The sequence below is a fragment of the Octopus bimaculoides genome, chromosome 6 (genome assembly GCF_001194135.2).
Source record: "Octopus bimaculoides isolate UCB-OBI-ISO-001 chromosome 6, ASM119413v2, whole genome shotgun sequence".
Classification (NCBI taxonomy): domain Eukaryota; kingdom Metazoa; phylum Mollusca; class Cephalopoda; order Octopoda; family Octopodidae; genus Octopus; species Octopus bimaculoides.
In genome coordinates, this window is record NC_068986.1 from 21,572,135 (window position 1) to 21,588,565 (window position 16,431).

The window sequence follows — 16,431 nt, forward strand, 5'->3', positions numbered from 1 at the left end:
ACCCAGTACTTCATCGTCTAAAAAGTCCAAAGTTGAGATAAAGGTGTGTAGCAGCAGATTGTCTATTCTTTGTTTAAATTGTCCTTCAGTTAATTCTTCAAGTTAATTAGTTAATTCTTAAGTTATTAGTTTGATAATTTACTTTTGCAAGCCTTAGCCCTTGAAGGCTTGACTTTACATTTAACTTGGATGGGATGCTAATCCATTACAGGGTTAACTTCCCAGTTATTGCTGGAGCCCATTTACAGCTGAATGGACTGGAGCAATAATGAAATGATTATTTTGCTCAAGAACACAACATGCCGCCCGGTCTGGAAACTGAAACCATGACCTTACGATCATTTGTGTGATTCCCAAACCACTGGGCTGTGGTGTGCCTTCACATTTTATTTATTTCATTTATTATGACGATTGTTACAAATTAGAATAGTTATCAAATGCTAAGCAGAAATTCGAGAATTATTGATGAAACTTCTAAAGCTGTCTCACTTTATAGTTGCTGCCCGAAACAAAAAAGTGTATAATTTCAAAGCTGTATACTGAAATAGATAAATACAATTTTCAGCCTGTATTTACATATAAAAGTATTTATCTATATAAACACTGTGCTTTTTCTTCTTATGAATAAAAACCTATTTCGATAATTAATAGCCTGATCCTGACGTGGAAGAGGAAGAGATTGGAGCAGCACCAAGTAAAGAAAAAATTCCCAGCACTGCTCAGAAACAAACAGCTATTGACATCACTGCTGAAGATTTGGTTGGTAGGCTAAATCCACACAATGTAGCAGATCTTGTATTGATTAGTATGGTGAGTATTATATCTCATTTTATTATTTGTTATTATACAAGAACAAAGGCAGTGAGCTCGTAGAATTGTTAGCATGCCGGGCAAAATGCTTTGTGGCATTTCGTCTGTCTGTTTTGAGTTCAAATTCTGCCATGGTCGATTTTGCCTTTCATCCTTTCAGGGTCGTAAAATAAGTATCAGCTGAACACTGGGTTCAGTCTAGTTGCTATAGCCCCACCCCCAAAATTGCCGGCCTTGTGCCAAAATTTGAAACTAGTATTATATAAGAACAAAACAGTTACCTTAGAGTATAGTATCCAAAGTGTCCTTTTTTTTTTTGGTAAATTGTAGAATGTAATTTAACCCTTTCGTTACCAACCTGGCTGAAACTGGTTCTGGCTCTTCTTTTCCCCTGAATCAGATCTTATGACTACCATATCTCCTTCTTTAACACTCTCTCATACCTGCTGCCAATCCTCCCCCCACCTTTGTTTGTTATTCACTGTATCTGTGCTGATCTCCCTCTCTATCACTACGCTTCTCTCTGTCTTCTACACACAGTTCTTTTTTTACCCACCAACCCACTCATCATCTCCCTATTTCTCATCTATTTATAGTTTTATTATTCTGTTGCTCTTCACCCTTGCTGTAATGCTGCTTATTACCTTTATGCTATTAAATTTTGGAAAGCAGCCTCTCGAGATCAGTGCTAAAATAAATGTATTTAACTCTTTGCTTCACATTGGCAAGTGTTAACGAGATGGTGCTTATATCAACCTGTTCTTTGACCTCTCAGTATTTGTCTTAACAATTCATTAAAATTTTCTTTTTGTTTTAATGTAATTATTTCATTTTCAATATGATTATTTTTCTCATTGTATAGGTAATGTTACCTGATACATTACCAGCCCACTTCCAAGCAACATATACACCAATTGCTGCAGCTGGTACTCCTGGTCAGATTAAACATCTTGCCAGGTTACTTGCAACCCAGCTTACTATGGCTGGAATGGGTAAAGGTATCTCTGACGTCCAACGAATGGTAAGTATAAGCTATGACATCGCTTAGGTTTAAAAGTTTAAAGTTTTTAAAGTAATATAAATTGAACTATCCAAACATGATCGATACCAGGACTGCCTGACCCCCCCCCCCACTTCCCCGTGCCAAACCGCATGTAAAAAGCACCATCTGAACGTGGCTGATGCTAGTACCTTCTGACTGGCTCCAGTGCCGGTGGCACATAAAAAGCACCATCCAAACGTGGCCGATGCCAGTACCCCCAGACTGGCCCCTGTGCTGGTGGCATGTAAAAAGCACTATCTGAATGTGATCGATGCCAGGCCTAGCACATAAAAAGCACCCACTACACTCTTGGAATGGTTAGCATTAGGAAGGGCATCCAGCTGTAGAAACATTGCTAGATCAAATTGAAGTCTGGTGCAGCCGCTGGCTCTCCAGACCTCAGTCAAACCATCCAATTCATGCCAGCATGGAAAATGGATGTTAAATGATGATGATGATGATGATGATGAAATAAGACCTTCCCAAAATGCATACTGATGAGAAAAAATCAGTGAAGTAGGTAACAATTTGACACTTGAGAATTGAGATATGTTACTTGCAAAGCAATAAGTTGGTAGCAATGGTCAATTACTGCATGAAATACAGTTTACAGTGTTTTATCCTCTCCCTCTCTATGATCTAAGTATGAATTCTATCATGTTTGATTTTGCATATCATTCCTTCATTGTTGATAAAATAACCCTCTGCAATATACTAAGTCTTTTCTACAAAAATGCCCTTTATGCTTCTTAGTAAATAGAAATCTGCTGTTCTTAAAAGTTATCTTGTTATATTCCAGTAATTTGGAATGCAGACCATTTTCCAGTGTACTTGACTATAAGAAAAATTACTTGTTTTAAAAGTGATCATATTTAAGTTAAACCTCCTATAATTTTGTTTCAAATACCAGCTTAATATACCAATATCAGCATTCTATTAAATTATTTCAAATTGTCAATCTTTTAAAAAAATATTAATTTAGATATAGTTTGTGCATTTCATTAGAGGAAATTTTAAAATTTTTTACAGAATGTAGAAAGTGAAGAAACACCTGCCACAACAGAAGAAGAAAAAGTTACTCCGAAATTACAAATTCAAACTGTAGTAGGTGAGTGATTCATTAGCAATGAAATAATTACTCAAGTATTTTTTTAACCCTTTTGCTACCAAACTGCTCTAGTTTTTTTGATATAAACTTCATGTTTTAAAATGATCTAAATTAAAACATTCAATCAAAATTTCATGGTAATTTACTTCAAACATCACCTTAATAATGGTTTCAAATTTTAGCACAAGGCCAGTAATTTCAGAGGAGGGTTAAGTTGATTACATTGATCCCCAGTGCTCAACTGGTACTTATTTTATCAACCCTGAAAGGATGAAAAAACTAAGTCGACCTCGGCAGAATTTGAACTTAGAAGGCAAAGATGGACAAAATGTCACTAAGACTGTTGCTTGGTGCTTAACATTTCTGCCAGCTCACTGCTTCACACCACCTTAATAATGACTTTTATTTGGACCAAATTCTTCAATATTTTGAAAATTCATTGAAACAAAGGCAGTGGATTTCAAATGAAATATGGTATCAAAAAAGTTACGGGAAACATATTTATTAGAAATATTCTTGTATGACAGTATTTGATAAACTTTGCGAGTTGGCTTTGCTGTAGTAAATCTGTGAAATACTGGCAACTAATTAAGATATTGTTTGATTGGTTTAGTAGTTGCTGGCATTCTCTTTTTATTTTGCACATAATATCTTTGGATGCTGTCCATGCAACTTGGGCAGAACAAATATATAATACAGTGTTTTTATATTTGAAAATCCTTTTTTTTTTTCTGTTTTCTTATTGATGCTACATCTTTTGTCAAAGATAAGTGCACACACACACACACACACACGCACACATGTGTGATGTGATAGATTTTTGCTCAGTTTTCACTCAAAAGGCTTTGGTCAACTTGTGGCTATAGTTGAAGGCACTTGCCCAAGGTGTTGCACATTAGATCAATTCCAAGACTACATGGTTGTGAAGGGAAATTTATTTTGGCTTCATCAAGCATTTAATTAATTTTCTTTTTATCTAATGCAGAACTCTACAATTAAAATCATTAGGATATTACATTGATTTCTTTTTATTGATCTGGTTGCAGGAGGAACTATACAAGTAGGAGCTGATGAACCTAAAAAACCTGATACTGCTCTTATAACACAACCATTAATGGTAAGTAGGCTTTGATTGTTCTTTTTTTGTTTTGTCTATTTTAGTTTAATTTTTATCACTGAATTCATTCTATGTATATAATTGGCTCTTAGCCTCTTAATAGTTTTGTCATGTATTTCTAAAAGTTTAGGTACAGTAGAATTGTTACTAAAATTATTATTGAGAAAAGAAGCTAGTGATGCAAGATAGTACAGAATGTTTGGCCTTGGTTGTCATTGGTTGATGGTACTGCAGAGACAGTAACTTAACCATCTCTACTATATCTGGGCTGTTTCCAGAAGCAAGTATCTAAACTCATGTACACTTACTACTTCTCCAATTATGGATATGCCATGATGGAAAGACTAGTCAATACATTTGCAGCATTCTTTGAGCTGCAGGGAATACCAGATATTGGTTAACTATCACCATATATAGATCGCCATATATAAGTATCGCCATATGTAAATATCACCATGTGTAATTATCGCCATGTGTAATTATTGCCATGTGTCACTATCGTCATGTGTCACCATCGCCATGTGTCACCATCGCCACATTAGGTCATACTTACCGCTGCTGTATGGTAAGTATAGGCGCAAGCATGGCTGTGTGGTAAGTAGCTTGCTTACCAACCATATGGTTCCAGGTTTGGTCCCAGTGCATGGCACCATGGGCAAATATCTTCTGCTATAGCCTCGGGTCAACCAAAGCCTTGTGAGTGGATTTGGTAGATGGAAACTGAAAGAAACTTGTCATATATATATATATATATATATATATATATGAGTGTGTATGTTTGTATGTCTATGTTTGTCCCCCCCACCATCGTGTGACAGCCGATGTTGGTGTGTTTAGGTCTCTGTCAATTAGCAGTTCGGCAAAAGAGACCGATAAAATAAGTACTAGGCTTACAAAGAATAAGTCCTGGGGTCAATTTGTTCAATTAAAGGCAGTGCTCCAGCATGGCCACAGTCAAATGACTGAAAAAATAAAAGAATAAATCTCTAGCATGTCAAACAATAAAATGACTTCACTTTTTCTGTAAGACCTTAAAAATTAATACATCTTGTTATAAATTACTGTGATTATCAAGGATTGCTTTATTATACTTTCATTTTTAACTACCTTAACCCTTTAGCATTTTACCGGCCATCTCAGACCCAAATATTCAACCTGTTTTATGTTCAAACCAGATAGGTCTGGCCTCTCACACTTACCCTACAATATCATTCTAAAAATAAACAATACTATCATTGAAACCCCAAAGCTAAAAGATAACACGCGATTGATTCAAAACATTGTGAATAAAAAACTATTACATTTGCCTGACTAATTGGAATGCTAAAGAGTTAAGGAAAAATAATCCTGTTTTTTATTCAATAGCTTTCTTTTTTTTTTATTTCTTAACAATTATTAACAAGTATTAAAACCAATATTTAATGGGTAGCTTGTTTTAGAACAAAATTAAGGATAAATCGTTTGTTGCGAGTTCAAATTTTTATTAGTAGACATTTAATTATTTATGCTTTTGTTTGAAGGGCACTCGTAAAGGATTAAAGCAGTTCAAGTTGTCGAGTGTCACAAAACCAATGAACAGAGATCTCCTGGATCAAATGACTGTCAGGGCTGTGAGGCGTATATTAATGGCTGAAAGTAAGTATAGACAACTCAGTCGTCACTGTGTTCTTGTCATAGGATTTTAAAAACTAAGCTAACCCAAATCACAAAGACCCCTAGGATTAGTGATTATCTCTAGTTTTATTACTGTGAAGCTTTCCTTCCTTTGTTTAATATCCATTTCTCTAGAATAGCATAGGTTGGCCAAAGATGTAGTCAGGGTAGGATTTTACAGCTGGATGATCTTCCTGTTGCTAATCCTTACCTGCTTTTCAAGTTCGGGATTTTTTATGCTATGTGTCTTCAGAATCACAGAAGGACGTCATTAGGGAATAGTATGTCACTGTTTCGCTCTGTCAGTAACAAATGAAACTGTGGAATGTCAATATTTACCTTTATATCATCATCATCATCATCATCATCATCATTGTTTAACGTCTGCTTTCCATGCTAGTATGGGTTGGACGATGTGACTGAGGACTGGCGAACCAGATGGCTGCTCCAGGCTCCAATCTGATCTGGCAGAGTTTCTACAGCTGGATTCCTAATGCCAACCACTCCGAGAGTGTAGTGGGTGCTTTTATGTGCCACCAGCACGAGGGCTAGTCACGCGGTACTGGCAATGGCCATGCTCAAAATGGTGTTTTTTACATGCCACCTGCACAGGAGCCAGTCCAGTGGCACTGGCAACAACCTCACTCGAATGTTTTTTCACATGCCACCGGCACAAGTGCCAGTGAGGCTATGTGCTTGTATATACACACACGTGCATACATATATGCATGTATTCATACACACGTGACTAGCTTCCATGCAGTTTCCATCAACAAAATTTATTCAGCCTGGGGCTGTAATAGAAGACACTTGTGCAAAGTAGGACTGAACTCAAAGCTATGTGATCGCAAAACAAACTTTTTAACCACACACCTGTGCCTGCACCTATTGAGGATATTATTGAAGAAGTTATATAAATCTCCTGCTGGCTATGATTGTCTTTCTATCATTGGTAGAACATATCATAGAAACAATTGAACTCAGCACCAAACCAAAAATCACTCATTCCTGTTTTTCTTATACATGATGAATTGATTTCTTTGTCATTAATGTAATTTTCTATTTCTCTCTTTTTTTTTTCAGAAAGCGCTCTTATTGGTAATGCATTACCAGAACGAACCAAAATTTTGGCCTCCCTTGTTGCTCAGTTTGGTGGTGAGCTGAAAAATTGTGAGTATTTAACCCTTTTGTTATATTTTGTTGAAAAATACATTGCATTTGTTTTATTAATTATGAAAATAACGAAGAATTTAGTAAAATAACTTTGTAATTATTAAGTTGGTGTTTGGAACAAATCTACAGGAAATATTGATGGAAGTTTTTGATTTAGATCACTTTGAGACAGGAAGTTTGTATCATAGAACCAGGGCCAGTTTTGGGAGGAACTCTGAGAGTATGCTCTGGTACCTCATCACCAGCATCTTCATCTGCTTTCCATCTACTCCTACCCATTCATATACAAGTTAGCCATGTATGTCTTCCATAGCAAGACACCTGTGCCTGCTCCTCTATCATACTTTAGTCTTTCAACACTTGCCATAAAGCTATCTTCTTTTTCTTGTCTTGCACGTTACCTGGCAACCTCACTAGTGCTGGTGTGACAGGACACTTTGTAAAGTGGTTGGTGTTAAGAAGGGCATCCAGCTGTAGAAACTATGCCAAAGCAAATATTGAAGCTCAATGTGGTTCTCTGGTTCGTTAGATCCTGTTTAACTGTCCAGCCCATGCTAGTATGGAAGGCAGACGTTAGACGACAATGATGTTCTGAGTGATTAGAATGAATTATTGCTTTGTTTTCTTTAGAAATCAGCTTAAAATAATTTTGCATCAGGCATGTTTTATAAATTTAGTAAAAGCTTCAATTTTTAATCATATCATTATCAACACCTGGACATTATTGTATTGAGTCCTAGGTCTCATAGAGTTGGTTACCTGGTTTCCATGATATGTAAGTGACTGGGATCACAACATTCACTCCTGAATGGGGTGTCAATCCATTTGGGGTCAGTCATTTATAGCTGAGTGGACGGAAGCAATGTAAAATGAAGTGTTTTGCACCAGAACAAAACGCACTGCCCAGTTCAGGAATCGAAACCACATCTTGCAATCATGAGTGCAGCACCCTAATCACTCAGCCATGTGCTTTCACTATTATATATGTGTATATAATTATATCCTCATTAGGAAATTATTTCTGTTATTTGACTTCAACATAAAAATGTGTATGAATGACTTGAAACTTTTTTTTTTGTTTTAGTATTACAAGAATACATATTTGAAGACTTACGTAATCGAGCAGATATAGCTTTCTCTTGGTTATATCAAGAATATGTTGTCTGCCATGGTTTCAACCGGTCCAATATGGGAGAACACAAGACAGTTCTGGCAAGCTATGATGAATGTTTGACTCGATTGCTTAATGGCTTATTGGAGAGATCTGATCATAGAGATGGGTAAGTTATTACTGTTGCTCTAATAGAAGTCATTATGAGCATTTGTGTGTATGTATGTTTGTGTCTTGTCTTGACATCGTGTAATTGTTGTAAATTAATGTCATTTATTTCCAATATTCTTTGAGAATGTATCTGGTTATTGGGAAATATTACCTTGTTTGGAAAGATTGATGGTTAGCAACAGAAAGAGCATCAAACCTTAGACATTCTATCTTAATAAACTCTGCCCGACCCATGCAAGCATGGAAAATGGATGTTAAAACCATGATGACTATTAAGATGCCAGTGTATGCTTGTGAGTGTGAAAGAGGGATAGAGTAATAATACACCTTTTTTAAATAATTTTGTGGTTAATTCAGTCCTGTAACCTTTTGTTCTGTTATTGCCAAGCCTTTTGTGCATAATTTGAATTAATTTCTATGCTCCTTTCTTTCAGACTGTTTACAAGATTGTTTCTGGAAGCTCCTATTATCACAGACAATGCTGTTCAGATACTTCGTAAATTTTGTCAAGATGAAGTATGTGGCATTATTATTTTCTTACTTTCTCTCTCTCCTTTTCCCTTATATTTTATGTCTTATTTATTTTCCATATGTATTTACTTTGAGAAAAATATAATTGTATTTAACTTCTTATGACCTACCATATCTGACAGTAAAATACTCTTGCCTAACCACCTCTGAAGAAGTAATAAACAGAAGCTAACATTTTAATTATTAGCATGCTAGGCAAAATACTTAACAGCATTTCCTCCATCCATAGGTCCTGAGTCAACTTGCTTTGATTCTTCCAGGGTCAATAAAGTATCAGTTGAGCCCTGGAGTTGACTTACCCTCTCCCCTCTGCTTGCTGACCTTGTACCAAAATTCTAAACCAATATTTTAAGGAGGTTGTAACAGATAATTCTTCTAAGTGCTTTATGCTTCTCTGCTGTATTCTACCTGAATTTTATCTCAACGTAATATTTATGCTTCTGAAAAATAGTTGTCCAAAGCTAAAAATATTGCTTGCCTTTCCAGAATCGTGTTCATATTGGAATGGAAACTCTGCAGGAAATGATCTTGGCACGACCCCATCATCGTCCAAAATACTTGATTTTATTATTAGACTTTGCATCGCATGATAAAGTGGAGGTAGGTTGGGGATTTCAGTTTTATATTATTGTTCTCTATAAAAAAAAATGCTTTTCAAAACTTATAATTATTCTTTTCTAATGTTGGAAAACATGCATAGAATACCAATACATATGTGTGTATATGTATATGTGGATGTGTGTATATTTATGTGTGTGTGTGTGTGTGTGTTAATGTCATAAGAATTTAAAAACTTCAAGTATGTGAAATTCTTTTTGGGAATAGTGAATCTTGAAGCACATAAAGCTATAAAAATAGCATGTAAATATTGGGTTTAAAAGACCATTTGGATAGAAAAAGTTGAATGCTGTCCGTGGGACTTGAACCCACAGTTCCTGTAAACAAGACAGGCTAATATTTTTAAATACCCCTAGAGGGAGTTTTTATCCTATCTCGTTAGATAATCTTGGTTGAAGTTCTTCAATTGAATATATGTGAGACCTTACCATGTTTGTATTTCATAAGCAGGATAAGAAGGTGGTGAGCTGGCAGAACCGTTAGCACGCCGGGCGAAATGCTTAGCGGTATTTCGTCTGCCGTTCCGTTCTGAGTTCAAATTCCGCCGAGGTCAACTTTGCCTTTCATCCTTTCGGGGTCGATAAATTAAGTACCAGTTACGCACTGGGGTCGATGTAATCGACTTAATCCCTTTGTCTGTCCTCGTTTGTCCCCTCTATGTTTAGCCCCTTGTAGGCAATAAAGAAATAAGGATAAGAAGTATTTCCTTCAGCCATATTGCTTTTTTGTATGTTAGGTCATTTGTTTATTCCAGGCTAGCATCAGATTTTTGCAGATTCTTAATATAGATCTTTATCATTGAAGCTTTTGTACAACACTAGTTAGATTCTAAAGAACCCATCAACAGTTAGAAGTCTTTACTCTTGTCAGACAACAAAATGGGGTTATATTTAGAGTTCACTATGTAGCCAGTAGCCGAGTATCCCATCTTCATAACCTTCATATTTTTTTATTTGTATTCTCTTTTATAAATATTTCATTTGTAATCTTTAGTCTCACATTTTTGACATTTTATTTTCTTCTCTTTATCCAGGTGCGAAACCATGCAATCCATGTCATCAAGAAGCTATATGAACGAGATGATATCCACAAACTAATTGAGGTATCTGTCTTTTGTTGAATGCCATTATATTAAATATTTATATGTTCTTTTACATTCTTTCATTTGTTTGTCATTTGACTGCAGCCATGCTGGAGCACCACCTTGAAGGGTTTTAGTTGGAGAAATTGACCTCAGGATTTATTCTTTGTAAGCCTAGTACTTATTTTATTGGTCTTTTTTACTGAACCGCTAAGTTACGGGGATGTAGACACACCAGCAAGTGATGATGGGGGTAGGGACAATCAGACAAAGACATGCACACTTATATATATATATATCTATAAATGACAGGCTTCTTTCAGTTTCCATCTACCAAATCCACTTACAAGGCTATAGTGGAAGACACTCGCCCATGGTGCCACACAGTGGAACTGAACCCAGAACCATGTGGTTGGGAAGCAAGCTTGTTACCACACAGCCATGCCTACACCTATATGTTACAAAGTATTTAAAACAAATTGTATTTAGTGTGTAAGTCCCACCCATGCCAGCATGGAAGGCAGACGTTAAATGATGATGATGATGTGACATGGATTTTTCTGAGTCATTAAAGCAGTTACATACGAATTGGACACTTAATTAAAAGCACTGAATACACACTGTAAAGTCGTTGCCATTAAGAAAAGCATCCAGCCATAGAAACCATGCCAAAGCAGACAGCAGAGTTTGGCATAGTCTTCTAACTTGCCAGATCCTATCAAACCATCTAACCCATGCCAGCATGGAAAATGGGTGTTAAATGCTGCTGCTGACGATGATCAATGCTCAAGCGTCTTTTGCTGCTAATGTCTTGGGTTCACCAATGTCCTTGAGAGTGAAATGTGGTAGATAGAAATTGCAGAAGCCTCATGTTTAGAAATACAAATGAGAAAATTAGTGCTCTATACATGTAGTAAGGTTTATTTGTTTAAAATCAGTGACTCATCTACTAGCTAGGTGCTGTTTTGACACAATCTGTTCATGTTGGGCTGTTTGAATGAACACTTTGCATGAAACTTTGAGTAAATCATTGACCATCAAAAGATATAAACACGAACAAGAAATTATTGGTAAATTAGTATGTGGAAGAAAGCAACGATTTATGGTATTGACTGCCCAAGTTGCACAGCTACTTCCTTGTCACTCTTGCCATTTGATCATCATCATCGTTTAACGTCCGCTTTCCATGCTGGCATGGGTTGGACGGTTTGACTGGGGACTGGTGAGCCATATGGCTGCACCAGGCTCCAATCTGAATATGTAGTGAATTAATGATTGATCTGTTGCAAGTTTATTCCCAGCAACACTATTATTCAGAAATATCTAGTATAGATTTAGAATATATATATCTGTGTGGTAAGAAGTTTGTGTCTCAACACTACATGATTCTGGGTTCAGTCCCACTGCGTGGCACTGTGGGCAAATGTCTTCTACTATAGCCCTGAGTTGAATATTGCCTTGTGAGTGGATTTGGTGGAGGGAAATTGAAAGAAACCCATCATATGTGTGTGTGTGTGTGTATTTATGTGTTTGTGTGTTTGTCCCCCATTACTGCTTGACAATCAACGTTGGTTTGTTTACACCCCCATAACATTTCGGTAACACACACCAATGGAATAAGTACCAGGCTTAACTAAAAGGAACTGGGGTCAATTTGTTTGACCAAACCCTTCAAGACTGTGCCCCAGCATCACTGTGGTCCAATGACTGAAACAAACTGTAAAAGATAAAAAAGGATAAAGATAATTTTAAGAAACTACAGAGTGTTAATGTTTTAAAATTATTTCAATAAATCTTTACAGTTTCATTCCTTTTAATCCACTTTGCTTATCACCACCCTGCAGAAATAAACATATATTGTTAGTGTAAAAAAGGTTGATTTAACTTCCTTTAAAAAAAAACTCATCTTTTGTAAAAGAAAAATCATTTTTAGAAAAAATATACCTGACTAATTAACCTTTTATCCATTTCTTCTTGTGTAGGCTCATGCATTAACTTACCTTCGATATCTGCTCAGCCCCAAACCACCACCAGAATTGTTTTCAACAACAAAATTAAAAAGTGGTAAGTTACTTTTAATTTAAACTTCCCCTTCTTACAATACTGCTGTAGGTTGTTTTTTGATTTATATTCTGGTTTGCAGACACACTGTTTAAGAAACATAATTAATTATTACTTTCTTTATGTATTTTGATATTATTTTTATCAGTAATATTTATAGTTTAGATATTGATAGTTTGTCCACTCTGCTGGGTGGTTGGTGTTAGGAAGGGCAAAACAGACCCAGAAGTCTGGTGCAGGCTCCTGCCTGGCCAGCTCCTGTCAAACCATCCAGCCCATCCCAGTAAGGAAGGTGGACGTTAAACAATGATGATGATGATAATTTGTACTTGGAAAGGTATCACAGATGCAATCTTTCTAATGTGGCAACTACAGGAGAAATATTTGGCTAAGAGTAAACTATTTATTCTTGGCCTCAGCATGTTATCATATACAGTAATCTAGTGATCACTAAGGAAACTAGGCATTGATAAATGACTTGTGAGAGCAGTGCAAGTTAACATCAAAGACACTGTAACTAAAGAGGGAGTCACCAATGACTTCAGTGAGGAATTCAATATAAGGGTCAAAATCTATCAAGGTTCAGTTCTCAGTCCCCTCCTATTCATCATAGTCCTACAGGCCATCATAGAGGAGTTTAAGACTGGCTGTTCATGGGAACTATATGCTGATGATCTAGTTCTCAGAGCTGAATTTATCGGAGGAATTAGGAAATTCCAAGTGTGGAAGGTAAATCTGGAGTTGAGGGGTCTTAAGGTAAACTTAGCAAAAACAAAAGTTTTAGTGAGCAGGAAAGAAGGTAGGTCCCAGGTACCCCTCAAGGAAATGGCTTTGCTTTAAATGCAGAAAAGGAGTGGGCATAAACTCCATATGTTGCACTCAATATAAGTTAAGGACACGAGATCTAGTGGAATCACAGGCTGAATAGTAAAGAACATAAATTTCATATCCAAAAGATGCACTGGAATAGTATATTCCATGAACACACCAGAAACAGAACCCCTTAATTACCTGAGCATTTCATTAGAAGTAGTTGATAGTTTTTGCTATCTGTGAGATGTCATCAGCAATAGAGGCAGTTGCTTTGAACGTATTTTAGCCAGAGTAAGAGTTTGTTGAAAAAGGTTCAAGGAGCTACTTCTACCACTGCTGACAACAATGGTCTTCTCCCACAAGGTGAAAGCCAGATTGTATGATGCTTGTGTTAGTGCTGCAGTGCTGCATGGAAGTGAGACATGGATTTTGAACACAGAGGACATGAGAAGACTGGAAAGAAATGGAGCAAGCATGCTCTGTTGTAAGTGTGTTGGATGACATAGCATAAGTTTACTGAGAGAAAAATTGGTTATCAGAGAAATCAGATGTGATGTGCAAGAAAGAAGACTGCACTAGTATGGACTGGCTACGTGTTGCTATGGCACAAGCACTAGAGAGGTTGCCTGCAGAAAGACTATCAGATTTTATTAAGTATCAATACACTCATAATTAGCTTGCTTTCATTTACACATGTATGTGTGTGTGTGTGTGTGTGTACTTGTCCATCCATATTTGTATATTTATCATTTTAATGAGTTAAAATTTATTTAAATGTATGTATATATATATATATATATATATATATATATAATTAAAGGTGTTGCTCCAGCTTGGCTGCAGTCAAATGACTGAAACAAATAAAACAATATATATTCTTTTTATTTTCAGATCCTCCGGAAACCTGGGTAGAAGATTGCATTAAACTCTGCTTGTATTTATATCTTGGTCTGTTACCCAGTAATCACAAACTAATTCATGAGTAAGTGTTTGATATTCATTACACAAGATTTCTTCAAGAAGTTTGTTGCTGATTACATGTAATGTTTGTCAAGTGAAGTAAAGATAACTGAAGAAATGATTTTCTTGTTTTTGTCTAGGCTAGCCACTGTATATACAGCGACTTCAGCAGATATCAAAAGAACTATCCTCAGGGTTTTGGAAAATCCAGTATGTTCCTCTTACCTTTTTTTATTTTTTTACCTTTTTTTACCTTTTTTTTTTTATTTTTGTTGTTTTTCAACTATTATTCAAAACACTTTCTATAAACCACAAGCTTATGTATGAAATTTTTTTCATCACGGTGAGTTTTTTTAACTAATTGCCTGTAACAGTTCAAACTTCAAGACTTCTCACTTCATCCTGATGCCTCCACTCTACATGATACACCACATCCATTTTCTTGTAACCTTTTTTTGTTTTGCCATCCGTACTAAATGAATACTCTCCAATAGATTCAGTGACATAGAAGCAGGACTAAATAGGGCACTAGTAACTCTTATAACCTACTTTGCAGTGATGTAAATATTACTACTGCTGCTACTACTACTACTATTACTACTATTAATAATAATAATAATAATAATAATAGGTATAATAATAAAATATTCAGACAAATACATAACAAAAACACCAGGACTTACAAATATATATAACATACAGAAAATTGCACTACTGGGTACTGCACACATTCTACGCAAAACACTTTCAATACAGTAAACATAAGAGCACCACAGCAAACCACAGCACATACCCAAGGCGCACAGAGCTGCGCTCGGTAGTGAAGTGAAAGCACGTTATAAAAATAAAACTACTGAACAATAATAATAATAATAATCCTTTCTACTATAGGCACAAAGCCTGAAATTTTCGAAGAGGGGACTAGTCGATTACATCGACCCCAGTGTGTAACTGGTACTTATTTCATCAGCCAGAAAAAGGATGAAAGGCAAAGTCAACCTTGGTGGAATTTGAACTCAGAATGTAAAGACAGATGAAATGCTGCTAAGAATTTTGCCTGGCACGCTAACGATTCTGCTAGCTTGCCTTAATAATAATAATAATAATGAGCACTCAAAGAGCACAAACCTCCACCAAGGCAACACCAATGTCCTCTCAACGATTAGCCAGAAATGATTTTTAAAATGAGAATATCTGAAATTTTCAGAAAGGGGACTAGTTGATTACTTTGACCTTAATACTTAAAGGTACTTATTTTTTCAACCCTGAAAAGGTTGAAAGGCAAAGTCAACCTTGGTGAAATTTGAACTCAGAACATAAAGACCGACGAAATGCTGCTAAGCATTTTGCACGAAATGTTAATGGTTCTGCCAGCTTGTGGCCCTAATGATGATGATAATAATAATAATTATTATTTTAATGGTTCTGATTTATGCACAAGGTTAGCAGTTTTGAGAGGTGGAGTTAGCTGATATCATTGACCCAGTCTTTGACTGGTACTTCATATTATTGACCCCAGAGAGATGAATGGCAAAGTTGACCTCAGCAGTGTTTGAACTCAGAATGCAAGGAGCTGGGAACAAAAACTACATAGTTTATTTTCCAATCTTGTAACAGTTCTGCCAATCCACTATCCTTTAAATAATTTCTTACATAGGTGCAAGGCCAGAATTGGGCAGGAAGGGAGTTGGTCAGTTAACTGGTTCTTCGCTGGTACATTATTTTATTAACCCTGGAGAAATGAAAGACAAAATTGACCTCAGTGGGATTTGAGCTCAGAATGTAATGAGCCAAACTGATGCCTGACAATTCTGCTACTCCACCAATGTAGTCGTAGTAGTAGTAATCTTTGATAAAATTGAAACTTTGTAAAATATTGTTGTCTATGTTTGTATGTATCATCATCATCATCATCGTTTAACGTCCGCTTTCCATGCTAGCATGGGTTGGACGATTTGACTGAGGACTGGTGCAACCGGATGGCAACACCAGGTTCCAATCTAATTTGGCAGAGTTTCTACAGCTGGATGCCCTTCCTAACGCCAACCACTCAGAGAGTGTAGTGGGTGCTTTTACGTGTCACCCGCACGAAAACGGCCACGCTCGAAATGGTGTCTTTTATGTGCCACCCGCACAAGAGCCAGTCCGGGGCACTGGCAACGATCTCGCTCGAAAACCCTAC

General features: G+C 36.4%; 1 protein-coding gene across 1 annotated transcript in view; it reads left to right on the forward strand.

Annotated features, from left to right (window-relative positions):
* LOC106875137 (symplekin) overlaps positions 1-16,431 on the forward strand; it is a 41,922-nt gene that overhangs the window by 15,638 nt on the left and 9,853 nt on the right. Inside the window, exons 11-24 of the mRNA XM_052968419.1 lie at positions 7-43; positions 652-810; positions 1,673-1,831; positions 2,882-2,960; positions 4,007-4,077; positions 5,598-5,712; positions 6,814-6,900; positions 7,988-8,183; positions 8,620-8,701; positions 9,203-9,316; positions 10,368-10,436; positions 12,398-12,479; positions 14,181-14,271; positions 14,390-14,459. Of these exons, the coding sequence (XP_052824379.1) occupies positions 7-43; positions 652-810; positions 1,673-1,831; positions 2,882-2,960; positions 4,007-4,077; positions 5,598-5,712; positions 6,814-6,900; positions 7,988-8,183; positions 8,620-8,701; positions 9,203-9,316; positions 10,368-10,436; positions 12,398-12,479; positions 14,181-14,271; positions 14,390-14,459 (1,411 nt within the window). The remainder of the gene's footprint in view (positions 1-6; positions 44-651; positions 811-1,672; positions 1,832-2,881; positions 2,961-4,006; positions 4,078-5,597; positions 5,713-6,813; positions 6,901-7,987; positions 8,184-8,619; positions 8,702-9,202; positions 9,317-10,367; positions 10,437-12,397; positions 12,480-14,180; positions 14,272-14,389; positions 14,460-16,431) is intronic.